This window comes from Sorex fumeus, unplaced genomic scaffold (assembly GCF_029834395.1).
Source record: "Sorex fumeus unplaced genomic scaffold, SorFum_2.1 ptg000047l, whole genome shotgun sequence".
NCBI lineage: Eukaryota > Metazoa > Chordata > Mammalia > Eulipotyphla > Soricidae > Sorex > Sorex fumeus.
The window spans coordinates 16,604,907-16,623,847 of NW_026606104.1; the positions used below are offsets into that span (position 1 = coordinate 16,604,907).

Below are 18,941 nucleotides of genomic sequence, written 5' to 3' on the forward strand. Positions count from 1 at the left end.
CATTGGCTATCTGGTTAGAAAACTTAAATTTATTCACTTGTTAGAAGTGATCCATCAGAGATTTTTTAATTAGGGAGTAAAATCTTTATAGTCTTCAGGTATATCATCTGGCAGATCTATATGATTGATTGAAATTGGAAGAGGCCAGTGGAGGGAAAACCAATTTGGAGATTTTGACTGCAGTCTGCTAAAACGTAATGAGAGCTAAAGGAGGCTTGTAACAACAGAAATAAAACAAAATAGCCTCGAAAGAGAGGTCCAGGACAAATATGACTTTGTTACCTTGTTGATTGGGTACCATTAGAAAAACTAAGGAAACTGAGAGGAGATCCAGAGATTGCTCGGGAATGAATGCTTTGCATTCACTAGACCCAAGTTTGATTCCTGACATTGCTGACTGTGGCCCTCCAGGGCCTCCTCCTCACCCAGGGATAACTGGGTTGCCCAAATGATTGGTGTCATCAGATTTGCTTGAATAAATCTGCATCCTTAGATTCTAGCATTGAATCACTTGACCAGTTGACCAAGTCTTGGTGGAAGCGCCCCTGGACCCCTGCTTGCAAGGGTCTCCTGCCCCACCTCCAAGGAAAAACGTTGAGAGGAGAGCTACTGCTTTTTTTGAGAAAATGTAGAAAAAGATGTGAATTTTCTTTCTTTTCAAACTTAAATTGCATTTGAGGTTACAGTAGGTGGATCAAAGTGGATGTATCAAACAAAGTTGAAAAAAAAAGGGTGGAGTAAAATTGAGCTTTTAAAAGAATTTACACAAGGGGTGAATAAAGCAAATGGATAGTATAGAAATACACTTATTGTATATCTGAGGAATGGGGTGGGGGGTGGCAGGGGTGGAAAATGGCAATTCGAGGATCACTGGCGTGAAGTTTTAGTTAATGTCTTACAACTGTCCTTGAAATATGAAGAGAGAAGAACTTTGGTGATCTCCAAAGTCTGTAGACTGTTAGAAGAAATAGCTGAAATGATTAAGAGGAAAGGAGTAAAATTGGAAGAAAAGTAACAACACAATTCAGGAAAGGTATGGTGTAGTATTATTCTGTATGAAACTCATCTAGGATGAAAAGGGCCTTTGAATTTGGCCAGGAGCTATTTTTTTTTTTAAATTCCATGTGTTTTTTGTTGTTTTCCTTTTTATTATTAAAGCTGCTGAGCACTTATAAAAGTAGGGAGAGTAATTGGAAAATCCTTGTATCTATTATGTGGTTTCCCTAATGAACACATGAGCAACTCTATCAAATATATATTATCCTCACTTGATTTTTTTTTTGAAAAAAAACTGATTATTTTGAAACAAAACTCAGGTGTCCTGTCCTTTCACCTACAGGTGCTTTAGTTTATATCTATGTATTTTCCATTTTTTTTTTTACATATTTTGGTAGTTTCTTTCTCTCTGCTATCAGCTACAACATTTTTCTTGCTGTAATGGTGTTTTATTAAAGTCAACAAATGAACTATTTTATTCATTTATTTGAGATACTTTAAAATGTAAATTCTCAGGAAATTATATTCTGTACTCAATTTAAAAGATGAGATATATGGTTTTATCAGTTATGTAAAAAAAGCCTTAATTTTATAGCATATGTAGAACATAAAAATAAGTCAATAAATGTTACATTTATAACATTTTCTGAACCGAAAAATTTTCATAACTTATATATTGAATATTTGGCCCTTTTTCCCAATTATTCCATTTCATTAAGTTGTTTTCAAAAGAACCTAGAGCTATTTTCTGCTTCCTTGTTCCCCCAGCCCTGCTTAGAGCTATTTTTATTCTTGGTAAAATGCCAATGAAATGTTTTAAGATTTGGCTGAAAAATACTATTGGAATTGTGATAAATTATGCACAAGATCTCATAGAGACTCAAGGGAGAATGGTAGTGTTGATTTGGGGGAATTAGCAAATAAGAGCATTACCTACAAATATTTAATACATATTATATGACAGGCGTTCTCTTAAGCTCCGGAGGCAAGAAAACTAGACATACACTATCTCAGTCCTTGTGATGTATTCCTGTCTGTCTGTTATTAAGTTCTTGGAATGAGGACATGTATCTAATTCAAAAATCAGTGAGCAGTTATAACAGTCTTATGTCACAATGTGGTATGAGTTGTAAAATTGCTGCCATTTTATAAAATCTTTTGACTCTTCTACCTGTGAGCTCAGATGATAGAAATAGAGCTATAAGTTTTGCTTCTTTGAACATAATGCACATTGAGCATGCTTTTAGTGCTTGATATTTGTTAATAATTATTCTCCTTTATTTGCCCTCAGGTTATGGTAAATAATCTTGAACTTGGATTAGTTGAAAATTCTACTTATGTTAATGGTTATTTAGAAAGCATAATGGTATTTGAAATAAATGTTTTCCTAAGTTATAAAGTTATCTTTTCTGGAAATCTTTTAGGTTTTAATTTAATATAATTATATTATAGGGAAAGTCTCAAACTACCAGAGCATAGAGAGATTTTTTTTGGAATAACAAGTCTTGCCTTGTTGAGGAACAAATACAGAATTTTAAAAAATTGTACCCTGGAGGGTTAGTAGTGCCTTTGTTTGACTGCTATAGAAATTGCATTTCCATTTTCTAATTGTAGTGCAGTTGCCCTCATTACACTAACTATAGCTCTTTAATGTGGTTAGATTTAGACTGCAAAACTAACAACATAAGTAAAGATCACATGATATAAGTTCAAGAATAGGAGTAGACAATGATTGCATTCTACAAAATGCATTATCATCTTCATCAATGTACATATATCATGAATTGATTTTTATAGCAATGAAATTTTATATATGTAGCATTTATGTATGTCAAGGAAGAAGTTTGGTCAATATTTCCTTGTTTCCTTAGTGTTATTTTTCTGTTGAGTAGAATATTACCTCTCACTGTTGGATAGAGTATTCAGGCTCTTTTAAAGACAAAGTAGTATGCCAAATATCTTGAGACACTTGGCACAGACTTATCCTTCCTCTGGCTTTCCTATTTAATATCAGGTGCACTACACTTGGGCCATCTCAATTATTCAGTGAAGACTTCACTATCTTAACTACGGCTATATTGCCAAAGTCCTAATAATATGTCAGTGGTATTATTGTACAAATGCTCAAACATTTGTGTATCAAGTACTCTTGTCTGCAGTGATTTTTATATGAGTTCTACTTTAGTTATGACCTAAGATAATTTGTTTTTTTATCATCATCCAAAGTCTTCTCTCCTCTCTCCCACCCTTTCTCCCTTTCTCCCTCTTTCATTGTCTCTTCTTCATCCTCCCCCATGTGTATACTTATTTTAAAAGTATGTTTTATGCTCAGGCTAACTCAGTGTAAAGTGTACATCTTGCATGAGATCTGGTTTGATCCGTGGCACTTCAATAAAAACAATAAATATATGCTTCAACTTTAGTGCCAGTATTTGTTGAAGAATTTTGTCTGTATTCCTAAAGAGCATTTGGCTTAGTTTTCTTTTCATTACATTGCTTTTTCTGTTTTAGTATCAGGGTTGTACTGTTATAGAATGAGATGTAAAATGTTTTTGAGAAGGATTTGAGAAGAATTCAGTATTTGATTTAAATATTTGGGATTATCTAGTAAAGTCTTCTGGACTTGGATTCTTCTTTGTGAGAAAATTAAAAATATGAATTCTGTTATTTGTGATGTCTGTTCAGATTTTATACTTCTTTATGAGTCATCTTTTGTAGTTTCTGTCTTTCTGTGAGTTCATGCTTTTATCTGAGTAATTTATTGACTTAGTTTCCACTTATAAACCCTTTATTTCTATAAGGTTGGTAGTAATATCTTCCTCATTCCTGATTTTAGTCATCGTATGTCCCCTATTATAGCTTTTTTTGGTGGGGGGGGGAGATTGTAGAGGGGTAATGGGCAACCTAGTGTAATGATTTTTGTCAACTTTTTTTATCAATTTTTTTTCTTTTCAAAGAAACAAATAGTAATTTTGTTGATTTTTCTCTATTGTTTTGCTTATTATTCATTTTATTAATTTCAATTGATGGTTATATTTTTCCTTTCTTCTATTTTGAGTATTTTATGTTCCACTTTTTTAGCTACATACATATGAAATGAGATCATTCATTCAAAACATCCCTGCTTTACTCATTTAATGCTACATTTCCCCCAAACTTTGTTTAAACTGCATCCCACAAATTTTGGTAGAATGAGGGTTTTTATTTATTTATTTACTTATTAATGTGTTTTCTGTGGTGCGTGCATGTGTGTGTGTGTGTGTGTGTGTGTGTGTGTGTGTGTGTTTGTTTTGGGCCACACTCAGCTTAGGGCTTACTCCTGACTCTGTGCTTAGGGATCACTCTTGGTGTGCTCAGAAGACCATATGTGGTGATGGGAACAAACTCAGGTCAGCTGCATGCAAAGCAGGCAGTTTACCTGAGATAAAATCTCTTGAGCCTTGAGTTTTTATTTTTAAGTTTAAAATACTTTCCAAAATACCTTTACGTATTTAACCTAGAATTATTAAAAAATGTTAGCTTGCATCAAAGTATTTAGGAGAAAGGACAAACCAATGTTATCCTACAGGATTGCCCCAATATCTTTGTATTAGTCATTTCTAATTTAATTTGTTTTATAATCATAGAATTTGTTTCATATTCTTTAATTGTTTTTATATTTATTTGAACTTGAATAAATGAGGTCTGACACATGATCTTTTGTGGTAAATGTTCCACTTGAGTCCCTGAAAAGAATGTATTCCAATGTCTTTGGATATGGTATGCTGGTCTCAGTACAGTCAATTGATTGATAATGTTTTTCTAGTTATCTATGTCTTTATTTGTTTTCTGTTTATTTGTTGAGAGAGTGATGTCACATTTTCTGATTATAATTGTGGTTTGACCCCTTACTCATTCCCTTAAGATTTCAAATATGATGTCACTCCAGTTTGTTCTACAGCTCACTGGTACTCTTGTTTTATCACTGTTTCTAGTGCTGTGTCTTCAAATAACTGATCTTCTGATAACTGGTCCACTTCCCTCCACCATTACTATTGCCTGAGTGTCCCTCTATTCTAATTTTGCCACCCCCCCCCCCCAAGCTTCCTACTGAAAACCAGATCTCAGTTTCTATTGCCTTGGGGCATTTGTTATAACCCTTCTTTGTTTCTTTATATCCCTCAAATGAGAGACCACTTTGTGTCTGTCCCTCTCCTAACTTCACCCAGCATTATTTTTACTTACTATGTCTCTTTTGATATAGTCACTTTTTCTGTTTTTGTTTGCCTGTTTCGGAGTTACAACCAGGGATTCTCAGGGCTTACTGCTGTCTCTACGCTCAGGGATCATTCCTGGCATTGTTTAGGGAACTATATATGGTGCTGGGAATTGATCATGGATGGCACGTGCAAGGCAAGCACCTTATGTACTGTCTCTCCAGCCCTGGTCAGATTTTCTTCTAGCTTCTTGAACATCTGAAACACTATATAGTAACTTTTCTTTGTTTGGAGGCCCCATCTGGTGATGCTCAGGGGTTACTCCTGGTTGTGTGCTCAGGAATTACTCCTGGCAGGGCTCAGAGAGCGACATAGAATGGTGGAATTGAATCCAAACTGGCCACAGGCAAGGCAAACACCCTACTTCCTGTACTATTACCCTGGCCCCTGAAACACTACATCATAACTTTTCATGTTCTGTATACTGATGATATCATTTGCATAATTTCAGGGTCAGTTTGTTGATTTTTCTTCTCATGTAGGTCCTATTCTTTAAATACATGCTTCCCCCCGCGTCCCCCCCCCCCCCCGCCTTTCTGTGATGCTGCAGATTAAATTTACAGTGTTACCTATGATAGGCTTTTGCCTGCTAATTCTTTATTGGATGTCATACTTTTAAAGTTGTGCTTTCTTTGGTGTTGAATATTTTTGTTTTCCTGTTAATACTTCTGAGCTTTTTCTGGTTATGCAGTTGGAAAGAGTTTGATCCTTTTTAGTGGTGCTTTTAAGTAGAATGAGAGAAGTTTTCAAATTATGCTCCTTTCTGTTCATTATTGATTACTAAAGCAGAATTCTCCTACATATTATATGTATTTTCTATGGCTGATTTAACAGTTAAAACAGCAGAAATGTATTATTTTTTGGTTTTAGAAGCTGAAAATATCAGCAGGATGCTAATCGCTGTGAAGCTCATGGAAGTATCCTTTAATTCTTCACAGCTTTTGTTGATTTGTCGGATGTCTTTCTGGAAAAATTTGGTGATGTTGCCTGAGGTCCTTGTCAGGTGTGTTTTCTGGCATGTAGATGTGTTCCTCTACTCCATCTTCACACAGGGTTCTCATAGTATTCTCATAGTATTTTTTATTTTTAATTTTGTTGAATCACCATGAGATAGTTACAAGCTTTCATGTTTGGGTTACAATCACACAATGATCGAACACTCATCCCTCCACCAGTGCACATTCCCCACCACCAGTATCCCAGGTGTAACCCCCTTTTCCCACCCTCCCCCTGCCTCCATGGCAGACAATATTCTCCGTAATCTCTCTACTTTTGGGCATTATGGTTTGTAATACAGACCCTGAGAGGTTATCATGTTTGATCTTTTATCTTCTTTCTGCACAAATCTTCCATCCTGACCAGTTCCTCAAGCTGTTATTTTCTTAGTGATCCCTTCTCTATTCCAGCTGCCTTCTCCCTTTTGCTCATGAGGCAGGCTTCCAGCTATGGAGCAATCTACCTGTCCTGTGTGTCTGCCATCCTTAGGTGTCAGTCTCATGTTATGTTGTTTTATACTTCACAAAAGTGCAGTCCTTCTTCTCATAGTATTTCTTTACATCATCTTCCCTCTGTGTGTGTGTGTCTTAGCCCACTTTTCTTCTTTCTCAGAAGGGTATGTAGGATTATGCTCCATTTGTGATCTCTTTTTAACTCAAATGGTAATATTCCAAAGTATGAAGAATTATAAAGTAAATACATGAATCTTGGTGGGGGAGACACAGTTCACCCCATAGTATTCTGCCACAAAGCCATGAATTATGAAGCTTTTGTCTTTAGATGCTTAGAACAAATACACTGCATGAGCTCCCAAAATTGTTCCTCTGCTTTGGGTAGTTTCCTTCCTTTCTGTGTGCTGACCAGATTAAAACCCAGGAGTAATTTTCCTGGTACTGAGAGATTTATCTGGGCATTTCTCTACTATTTAATGGTCTGTCCTGCAGGCTTTATCTGCTTCAGCCTTCTTTGAACCTAGTTCCTTTGATTCACATTGCTAGAACTATTAGCAAAATGTTTCCACTTCTTCCTTGCAATGTGGAAAGTACTTCTGGTCAGTAAGTTTGGACTGGAAACTCTAGATTGTTTTTTAAGTCTATAATCTTTGTTACTTCTTGAGAATTAGAAAAAATTATATAACTTTGTATTGGTATGACTTTGTGGACTTTATAAATGAACTGGGCTCTGGTTTCTTCCCTCTTTCCAACTCCCTCTCTTCTGTCTTTCCTTCTCCAGAGTATGGCTATTGCATAGCTTCTTTCCTCAAATATCATTTCACCCATGTGCCTCTCAGTATGTGAATTTGCCACCTTACTTCACCAAGAAAATAGAAACCATCAGATGACCAGTTTGTTGTGACCGGGGCTGCAAACCTGTGTTTCACTTCACCAACAGAATAAGATGATCTCTCTCACATTTTGCAATGATTTTATTTCCTACTTATATAGGAAATGAAATCATTTTATTTTATTTCCTCTTTAGGCGTTTTGCTTCTCCTCCTCCTCCTCCTCCTCCTCCTCCTCCTCCTCCTCCTCCTCCTCCTCCTCCTCCTCTCCCCTCCCCTTCCTCTTCCTCCTCCCTCTCTCCTTCCCTCCCTCTCTCCCTCTCTCATCTTAAAAGCTTTCTTTTTTCATTTTTAAATTGTCTTTACATAAGCATTTAAATGTATATAGATCTCTCCTGTCTTAAACTAAATTCTTTTTTTGGTCTCTGCCCTTCCTTTGCCTTCTGTAGTTTTCCCTTTCTATCAAAGCAGATTTCTGGAGAACTTTATGTTTCTTTTTCTTCCTTTTTTTCCTCTCTTCCTTTCTTTCTTACTATTGTTATAATGACAGGAAAGTCATACTCAGGCCTAGTGTGGTGCTCACCAGGAATCCTGTGCTCTAGTTGGTGCTTGCACTCTTGTGGCTGTGGTGTTCACGTCTTAGTCCCTCACTCCCCCCACCCCTCCCTTGCACTCCCCAGCACTGGGCTTGTAGGAGAGGCACTAAAGAGCAAGCTCCTAAGGCTGGAGTGATAGTACAGCAGGTAGGGTGTTTGCCTTGCACACGGCCAACCCTGGTTTGATTCCTAGCATCCCATATGGTCCCCGAGAACTACTAGGAGTAATTTTGAGTGCAAAGCAGGAATAACCCCTGTGCATCGCCGGGTGTGACCCAAAAATAGAAATTTAAAAAAAAAAAAGAGCAAACTCCCAACCTCCAAAAACACATGCTTGCAAGAGCAGTTCATTTTTTGCTTCTGGGCCTTCTCCTCGCCCTTCTTTCTTTATTTTTGAAAAGTTCTTTCTAACCAGCTGCATCCTGATTCTGTCCTCTCTCCTCCCCAAACTCTGCTTTTGTGCTTTGTCAGCTTCCTTCTCTGGTGAACAGTTTCATCCCAGTCCTTAAATGTTTGTTTTTTTTTCCAGTCCTTAAATGTTTTTATCCCCAGATCATTGTTTCATATACCTAGTTACAAAACCCTGTTGCCTTAGATTCACAACACAAATTTGTTCAGAGCACAGGGACGCAAGTCCTGACCCTGTAGCTTATGATTTAGTACAGCTGGCATGAAGCACTGGAATCTTTTTTTATTTTAAAAAGATCCTTAGATTATATCAAAGAGCAGCCAAGTTTGAGAAACTCTATTCTCGTAAATACCATTCCGACGTAACTTAACTATTGTTGGTTATCATTTGATACAGTTGATTCCCGAAACATCCTTGACTTCCTTGGCAGCATGTATTTCCCCTACTCTCATCCCTATCCCTTCATATGACTCACTCCTTTAGTTACTGTCCTCAGTCACAGTTGGAAGGGCCACTTGTCAGCCTCTTCAGACTTGCTGTTTCCAGAGCCTTCTCTCAGTAACAGACCCTCACACATCACTGTGTGTTTCCTTCATCATCTCTGTCCTTCTCAAGTTTTCACTGTTCATTGTCCATTTAATCATGTTAGATCGATGTCCACAATATCTTTCCCAGCCTCAAATCTTTTTATCCAGCAACCTTGGACCCCATAAAAAAGAAAGTCTGAAACTCAATATGTTCTTCTCCATAAAATGTGCTTTTCTTTTCCCCTTTCTTAGCTTCTCCACTGTCTTTCAAATTATGGCACTACTTCCAAGTAGGTACTCAAGCCTCAAATTTGGGAAAGACACACATGACTACTTTGAACCATTGGTTTTCTTGTTTGTTTGTTTGTTTTGGACCACACCTGGTGATACTTAGGGGTTACTCCTGGGTCTACCCTCAGGAATTACTCCTGGCGTTGCTTGTGGACCATATGTGATCCCAGGGATCAAACCTGGGTTGGCCATGTACAGAGCAAATCTCTTACCCACTTTTGGCTCCACCATTGGTATGCTTTTAATAGTAGTTAAAATTCTAGAATTTAAAGTTTCATATAATTAGTTTTCAGTTAATGTTAGTGTGTCTTGCTAGCTAGCTAGCTTGCTTGCTTGCTTACTTTCAGTGGTTCTGGGACTCAAACCCAGGGCCTCATACATACAAGGCAAAAGCTACCACTGAACCACATCCTAGGCCTCTATGACCTCTCTTTGTTTTTTGTTTTGTTTTGTTTTGTTTTGTGTTTGGCCAGGTCCAGTGGTGTTCAGGACTTACTCCTGACTCTGTACTCAGGGATCACTCCTGGCAGAGCTCAGAGGATCATGCTGAATCAAACCAGGGTCAGCCATGTGCAGAGCAAGCATTCTACCCACTGTGCTATTGCTTCAGCCCCTATGACCTGCTTTTTTTTTTTTTAATAATTTTTTAAAAAAATTTATTAGTGAATCACCATGAGGTACAGTAACAGACTTACAAACTTGTGCTTGCATTTTAGTCATACAATGATTGAGTACCCATCCCTCCACCAGTGCCCATTTTCCATCACCAGCGGTTTCAGCATCCCTCCCATCACCCCCATCCCACCTCTCAATCCTACCCCACCCCGCCTCTGTGGCAGGGCATTCCCTTTTGCTCTCTCTCTCCTTTTGGGTGTTATGGTTTGTAGTAGAGGTATTAAGTGGCCATCATGTTCGGTCTATAGTCTACTTTCAGTTTGCATCTCTCATCCTGAGCGGGCCCTCCTAGCACCCTTTACTTGGTGGTATGACCTGTTTTTTTAAAATTTTATTTTACATACACTTAAAGGACCTTTTATAGCAGGATATAAACAACAGGGGATTTGTATCCAAAATTGCTTACTTAAAAAATGAGTAGCATCTAAATATGTATGGTAATTTGAAATTATGCATGTTATCTTCATTTTATGTGTTCAGAAAAAGTCAGTTGCTAAAGCAATTTGTAAGAATAAGAAATGGTTGTGTTTTTTTTTAACATAGAAATACTGCAATTTATTCAGCCATTGATTAAGTAAGTAAAGTAAGTAAAGGCCCTCCCGTTGATCATCGATTTGCTTGAGTGGGCCCAGTAATGTCTCCATTGGAGACTTTGTTGTTACTGTGTTTGGCATACCAAATACGTCACGGGGAGCTTGCCAGGCTCTGCCATGCGGGCGAGATACTCTCGGTAGCTTGCCGGGCTCTCCGAGAGGGGTGGAGGAATCGAACTCGGGTCGGCCATGTTGGCTGCGTGCAAGGCAAACACCCTACAGCTGTGCTATCGCTCTAGCCCGCCATTGATTAAGCTGATTGAATTGGGCATGAACTTCACTTTGCTTTTTTTTATTTTTTAATTTTTAAAAGAAATTTTTTAACTGTGTATCCATGAGATAGACCATTACAAAACATAATTGGGTTTCAGTCATACAATGATCCTGCACCCATCCCTCCACCAGTATACATTTCCCACCACCAATGTCCCCTATTTCCCTATCACCATCCCCCCCCGCCCCACCCCCAGCCTCCCTCTATAGGAGGCACTTTCCTTCTTGCTCTCTCTTTCCATTTCCTTTTGTGTAGTATTGATTGCAGTACTGGTGCTAAGAGGTCATGGTGTTTGTTCAGGCATTAAGTATTTTCATTTGGACAGCAAGGCTGGAATAGCTTTTCAATTGAGTGGCCGCTTTGAGGTGTAGATGTGACTGCCAAACCTTGTGGAAATACAGGGAGGTGGGGTGAGATAGCTCATCCCAAACCTGAAAAAGACTGGAGACTTCAGTCACAAAACCCTCAAACCCAAATTTTCAGCAGATTATGTCTTGGTGAGGTCTGTCCTAAAACTGTGGAGTTCAGACTGGGGATATGGCAGCAATTCTGGATTGTGGAAACAAGCAACTTCCCAGGGGCTCTGCCTTGGTGGGCACCAGGTCAGCTCACCCCCCTTCCAATTGACCTGTTCAGCCATGGTATAAGATTAACTGCGTCTTTTGATCTCTTTCGAAATTTATTTATGGGTCTCTGAAGCAAGGACGGTAGTAGAGCTTACATGGTGGCACATGAGTTGGTTTGTTGGGGTGACGGCCAGTGCTTCCAGGAGTATTGGGAAGTGGGGGGCAGTACCCCTTACCAGCTCCGAGAAAGCCTGGAGATTTCAGTCACAAAAGTTGTATATCTGAGTTTTCAGCAGATTTTGTCTTGGTGAGGTCCATCCTGAGACGTGGAGTCAGGCTGAGGGTTTGGTGGCAATTTTGGATTGTGGAAGCAAGTGGCTGCAAGAGGCTCTGCTTGTGCGGGCCCCTGACCAACCTACCCCTGCCTCTGATTTACCCCAGTCTATTCAGCCATGTGAGGGTCTGAGATTAACTACAGTTTTTGATTTCTTTCGAGATTTATCTATGGGGTCTCTGAAATAATGCCAATAAATGAGCTTGGATAGCTGAACCAGAGGTGGTTTGTGGGCCTGACTCCCACATACCTAACTTTTGGCCATTTAATATCTTGATAAACTTGGCCCCAAGTTGTTGGGATCTGGCCAAAGGCAATTTTGAGGTATCAGGAAGCCCAAAGGCACCATCAAGCTGCCGATACACTTGCTGGTGGCACCACACCTCCTGGTTGTGTTTTTTGTAATGCCTTGTTTATGTATATTTTTGTTTAAATTTTTTTTTCTTTTTGGGTCACACCTGGCGATGCACAGGGTTTACTCCTGGCTCTATACTCAGGAATTACTCCTGGCAGTGCTCGGGGGGCCATATGGGATGCTGGGAATCAAACCCGGGTCGGCCACATGCAAGACAAACGTCCTACCCACTGTGCTATTGCTCCAGCCCCATATATTTTTATTGTTTTAAGAAGATTTAATGTTGGCTCTAATAACACTTAAAAGCCAAAAAAATCAGTCAATCAATCAGTCACCATGCTGAAGCCCTGTCACCAACTCTTTCTGGTTTTTTTATTTTCTAAAGGTGTTCTGAAGGATTATTTAAGAGAACTTCCTTCTCCTCTGATAACAAAGCAGCTTTATGAAGCTGTATTAGATGCAATGACAAAATATCCTTTGAAAATGTCATCAAACAGTTGTGAGAATGACCCCAGTGACTCTGAATACACTGTGGACCTGCTGCATTGTCTTCCTGATGTTGAGAAGGTAAGTGTGATTAGCACACACGATTCTTGAAAGCTTGCTAATAAATTATATACTTAATGCCAGAGCTTGTGACATTTGTTGAGTTTCACTTGACCTTAGCTGGAGTCTTCCTAAACGGTGTAAATCTAGACACCAATTCTAAGGAGAATAAACTGAGAAAGTAATTTTATCTTTATGTAAATTTAGGCATGAAAAGTTCTTATATTTGTACAGAGTATTATTATCTTATTATAAAATGTGTATTTATTACAGAAAAATTGGAAATTTTTGAGAAAGAAAAAACAGGACTCTACAGTTGTTGAATGACAGAGGCATACTAATTGGCATATTTGTTTCCTTTTAGTATTTTTAAAATATGCCAACTATTTTGTGGTACATGGTTTAGTGTGAAGTCTGGAAGAACCCTAACTAGCATCATTTCCTTTCTCCTTAACTAGCACCATTTCCTTTCTTTTCCTCTTTCACATTAATCATTCCCTCCAGAGAAGTTTAAATCTGGGAACCAGTTTCTTCAGATTATCTTTTGGGAAGATTCAAGGATGGCTGGTTCTACAGAGTCCCTCTTAACCTATGGTTAGTTGTAGTGTGTTAGAACTGAAGGGGATATAAAGGTGATGTGATGATGTGACAGGGCTTGTCCTGATGAAGCTGTTTAACTGCATTTCTTATCAATAGGAATAGGAAGTCCAAGAGTTAGTGGGTAGCAGTGTTAAACTTGTAACTTTTAATTGACAAGTTTTCTATATTCCCCTCAAGGTCCTGTGTTCTGTTCAACTAGGCTGGCTTTCAGTTCTCTTTTGGGGTGGAGGCAGGGGAATATCTCCAAAGAGGTAGACAGAAGCAGAGGGGGTGGGTAATGGGTAGAAATACTGCTTTTCCAACACAAAGTTAATTGTCAGTTTATATGTAGCACTGCTTTGTAGCACTGTCCTCACGTTGTTCATCAATTTGCTCAAGCGGACACCAGTAACGTCTCACAACAAATTGTGAGACTTGTTGTTACTGTTTTTGGCATATCAAATACCTCACGGGTAGCTTGCCATGCTTTGCCATGTGGGCGAGATACTCTCGGTAGCTTTCTGGGCTCTCCAAGAGCGGTGGAGGAATCAAACCTGGATTGGCTGTGGCAAGGCAAACCAACGTCCTACCCGCTGTGCTGTCGCTCCAGCCCGTCAGCTTAGACGTAAGCTCAGAAATGAACATCAGGAATCTATGGCACTTGCCCATGGTTATTTAACTTGTGAGCATTGTAGTTTGCCACATAATTTTAAAAAGAACTTTCTGTCCCTAGTGCTCTTGCTACTAACATTCTTTCTAAAAAGATTTTATTATATTCCAGTGAATTAATTTGACATAATCACATCCTATTTTGTATAATATTTGGGTTTGAACTTATTTGCATATAAATTTTTACACAATAATTCTTTACAGATTCAGTTATTTAGCATAGAATCTGAGATCAGAATATCTGATTTAAGTGATATGGACATTTTCAGACTCCTAAATACATGTTTTCATATTCACTTATTTCAGAGATCAAATATTTTTATTTAATTTTTTCCGAAATTTTATTTAGTGACCACTAAATTTTTAGTGACCAATAACAATAACTCTATTGTTATTAATAGAGCTTCAGGTGTACAATGTTGGAACATTGTATGTGTACAATGTTTCAACACCACACATATCACCCATATTAGAGGTTTTGTTTCTTGACTTCCTGTTGAGCTTGTATCTGCTATATTTTATAGGTTCATTTATGTGTGATTTTGTTGTTCACAGTATAATGTACTGATACCTATAAGAGATAAGTCTGAAGGCTCCTGCGTATGTTGGGAAATATTTAGTGAATGGAAAAGAGGAACAAATATTTATTATTTGAATTGCTTTATGAGTCAACATATTTGGTTTTGATTTTGCAATATCAGTTGTAATCTTCTCTACATATCATACTCCCTTCACTCCTTCCTTTCAGAGCCAAATATTGCAAGAATGTTTATTCCAGCTGTCATCACTTTCTCACCACTCATTTACTGCTCAGCACTTTGTAATGTGGTTCTACCCTATTTCTCTGGACTTGTTCTTGCCAAGACTACTAATCATCTTTTAATCACCAAATCCACTTGTCACTCACTGCTGGCTTCAGAAATAATAGGTCGTTTTGATTTTTTAATTTTAAAATGATTTTTAAATTAGTAGATTTTAGTTGGTATTAATTTCTTCAATGCAACTTTGAGGATGAAATCACATACTCATTTGTAAATGACTGATCACATGCTGCTTAGAAAACATCATTCCATTCCATAATTTCTTAAAATGAAATCTTTTTTTCATTTCTTGAGCAAACTCCTAGTTTCTGCAAGGATTAAAAATATTTTTTTCAGTAAGTAGTTGTTTTGATGTGATTTTGTTCAGATCCTATTGATTTATTGTACTATATTTTATTTCACTTTCATATATACTTTTCTTTTTCATGGAATGTTTACTTTTTGTTACTCAGGAAAGTCATTAACCTATTACTAATGTGGATCATGGTAGAATGTGGTTGTATTCTAAAATGGTTAGCTTTCCTAGATTTAAGAAAAGTAATTTTCTATATTTTACTTAAGGATGTATCTGAACTTAAAAACATAAACACTTGAGCCAAGAGATAGAATTGAGCTCAAGTGGTGGAATACATGTGTAAGATGTACATGGCCCTGACTTTGATCCCTGACACTGCCATCCCTTGCCCAATGCCACCTGGTGTGACCCCTATTAAAAAATGAATACACTTACCCTTACTACATTTCCATTACAGGCCTTTCTGTTGTCGTTTTGGAGAGGAGAAAAGAGGAAAAATGTTGATCATATGTTATTTGAAGGATTCCAGCAATAATTTGGGATTTATTTGTATTTTGTAAATTTTCTGAGTATATATAGGGGTCCTCTCTTATTCACACAGGATACATTTCAAAACTCTGAATGGATATCTGAAACTTTAGACAGTACTGAACTGTTTATAAATTGTTTTACCTATAGACTCATACTATGATAAAGCTTAATTTATAAATTAGACACAGCAAGAGATTAACAAATATAGCTAGTAAAAAATAGAACAATTTTAAAATACTGAAATTTAGTTTATGTTCATGTAATCTCTCTTTCAAAACATCTTATGAGCATAATACTTTTATACTGTAGTTCACCACGGGTAACTGAAACCTTTGAAATCAAAACCATGGTAAGGGGATGCTACTATATTTTAACCATTTAATGGATCAAACTGTATTGTTGAAAGCTAAAGGTTCTGTGTAAAGTTTCTGTAAGAAAGAGTTTTAATATTAATGTACAAATATTTAGCATCAAACAACTTCTTGAAACACTTTTATTTTCAATTAAGAAGGATTTTTTGGTTTTTGTTTTTGAGCCATTCTAGTTGTATTCAGGGTTTATTCCTGGCTCTGTGTTCAGGGACAATTCTTTGAGGGGCTCAGGAAACTATTTGCAGTGCCAGGGACCAAACCACAGTCAGCCATCTACAAGGCAAGAACCTTTATCCCCGTATTATTGTTCCAACTCCTGAACCCAACTTTTAAAAAGTGACAGGAAATCACAGGGGCTGGAGGGTTAGTACAGGGGTAGGGTGCCTGCACACAGCCGAATAGGATTCAAAACATGGCGCCACATTTGGTCCCTAAAACACCCCCAAGAAGGTAAACTCCCTGAGAGCTCACCAGAAGTGATCCCTGAGCACAAAACCAGGAGTAAGTCCTGAGCACTGAAGGATATGCCTCAAAACCAAAAACTGACAGGATGTCTATCTGTATTGTCTGTTATATATTGTTGTTAAATTTGCTTATATTAGTGAAATTTGATTTAATTTAGGCAACTTTAAAGATGTTATTGGATCATTTGAAACTGGTGGCTTCTTATCATGAAGTAAATAAGATGACATGCCAGAATTTGGCTGTGTGCTTTGGACCAGTCCTGTTAAGTCAGAGGCAGGAGACTTCTAACCACAACAACAGAGTCTTTACAGATTCAGAAGAACTTGCAACGGCTTTGAATTTTAAAAAACACATTGAGGTTCTTCATTACTTACTTCAGCTCTGGCCAGGTGGGTGATTCAACAGAAATATTCTTCTTAATGAAAATGATGGGTTCTTTGAATTAGCTAATCATTAAATATGCCCAGATACTGTTCAGAAAATCTTTTATGAGATTTTGCTTTTTCTAAAATTGATGAGGACATAGAGAATGGGCTATATTAACTTGGTGAATGATGATTTTTCAGCACTCGGAAAAATTCATATCTTGTATTCCTTTTGGAACTTTCCCCAGCCCAGAAGTAAGAAGAGTTGAAACAACTATAAAGAATTGAATCACCTCTTTCTTCTGCCCATCTTCCCGTGTGTGTGTGTGTGTGTGTGTGTGTGTGTGTGTGTGTGTATTTTGGGGATACACCTGGTAGTGCTCCGGGTTTACTCCTGCTCTGTGCTTAGGGTCATTCCTGATGCCCTCAGAGAACCAACTGTGGCGCTGAAGGTCCAAACCTGTTTGACCGCATGCAAGACAAGAGCTTTACCACCTTTCCTGACCTCCACCTTTTTTACTTTCTTAACTTTTCTTGTATTGCTTTTTTAAAAATTTTTTTCTGTTTTTTATTTTGGGCAAGCATATCATTTACTTTGGATTTATATTTGAAAACTTTCATCTTTAGAATAATTAGTTAGAACTCACGCCTGTTGACACTAAGAGGCAAAAATCGTCCTTGCCAATAGTTTTTCAGATTGTTTTCTGCCAAGCCCTCAGGGATTTGGAAGCAGCACTAGGGCCAGATTGGCAGCAGGTGGGAGGATGAAGTGGAAGCACACTTCACTTTTGACTAAAATAGTCCTTTTTTGTTAAGGAAAAAGGACCTTTTTTTTTCTTCACAAAATTGTTGCTTTTAAAATGGATTTGTTATTTTAAGAATAATATTAAAAGTTACTGCCAGGTCATTCTTCTATGCTACACATGGGGAATAGCTTTAGAGCTATTTATTGTACAGAACTATGTGCTGTATTACATTTTCTATTGGTGAGTGGGTTTGGGGGCAGGCTTCTACTTGGAAAAAGTTATGTTTTTCCATAATCCTTTTTTCCATTAGACAAAACTTCATAAGGTCAGGGACTGTAATTTTCTCACCCTTACATTCCCAGGTCCTAATAAAGTAAAAGAGCGCTTACAAGACAATATATAGACAAATAAGGTAATTATAGACAAAAATCTTAAGAAAATTGCCAGTAAAATTCCTAATCTTATGGGTGTAAATCATAATAAAATATTTTTAAGTACTTGCTACATCTTAAAACTTTAAGGAACATTTTCTTTATATTCCAGAGACCGTATATTTAAGCCTAAATGTTATTTTGAAAATAGGTAGTAATGCAGAGAGAACTAGAACATTTTTTTTAGGATTAAAATTAACCATCTTCTCTGTATATTTAATAGGGATATACTATATTATTACTAATATTAAAGATCACCCTAAAGTTAATATCAGACCTTTATTTCCTCTAAAATTTTAGATTAGTGGGGCCCTAGAGATACTATAAGGGTTAAGGCACAAGTCTTGTATGCGACTTACCCCAGTTCAGTTTCTGGAATCGCATAGTCCCCTGATCTAGCCAGGTTGACAGGTTGACCAAGAATCACTGAGCACTGTTTGAGAGTGCCTGCCCCAAAGAACATACTTTAGATCCAGAGTTTTTAAGTATTATTAATGATAAATAATAGCAATCACAAAATTATATTTAAGTAGACATCATAAAATTATAGATAAGTGAAGCAATGTAGAGATACAAATTAATATTATTAAAATTATATATTATTTCAAAAATGTTATGTGTATCACTGTAAATTTGGAAAACTAGAGTTATTGTATTTGTTGGTTTTTAGTTATCTTATTTTGTACAAAGAAGCAAATATTTTATGTTGGATAGTAGGTTCCCTTTATTTTAGTGAAATATAAATGAAACAACATTTATGAACAGAATAAACAAGCAGTGAAAGAAAGATTTTGGGCAAATTTTAATAGCTATGCCACCACAATTCAAACTAAGTCCATTTTATTTTATAGGAAGGTCTGTAAATGTTTGGTTCACTGTATACAAGAGCATACAAAGCAAAGCCTTGCTTTATGCTTGACTAGCAAACCTGAGGCTGTGAGTTTAAATCTTAAAGCTGTGTCAGAAGACATA

The 18,941-nt window shown here is 37.3% G+C and overlaps 1 protein-coding gene across 4 annotated transcripts in view; it reads left to right on the forward strand.

Moving 5' to 3' along the window:
- Positions 1 to 18,941, forward strand: part of SYDE2 (synapse defective Rho GTPase homolog 2) — a 50,087-nt gene that overhangs the window by 27,678 nt on the left and 3,468 nt on the right. For 2 of the 4 annotated variants that reach the window (XM_056122770.1, XM_056122771.1), the window contains exons 5-6: positions 12,536 to 12,717; positions 16,585 to 16,816. In XM_056122770.1, the coding sequence (XP_055978745.1) occupies positions 12,536 to 12,717; positions 16,585 to 16,816 (414 nt within the window). Of the gene's footprint in view, positions 1 to 12,535; positions 12,718 to 14,692; positions 15,070 to 16,584; positions 16,817 to 18,941 lie in introns of those variants that run through there. The other 2 variants (XM_056122773.1, XM_056122772.1) reach the window with 2 other exon arrangements.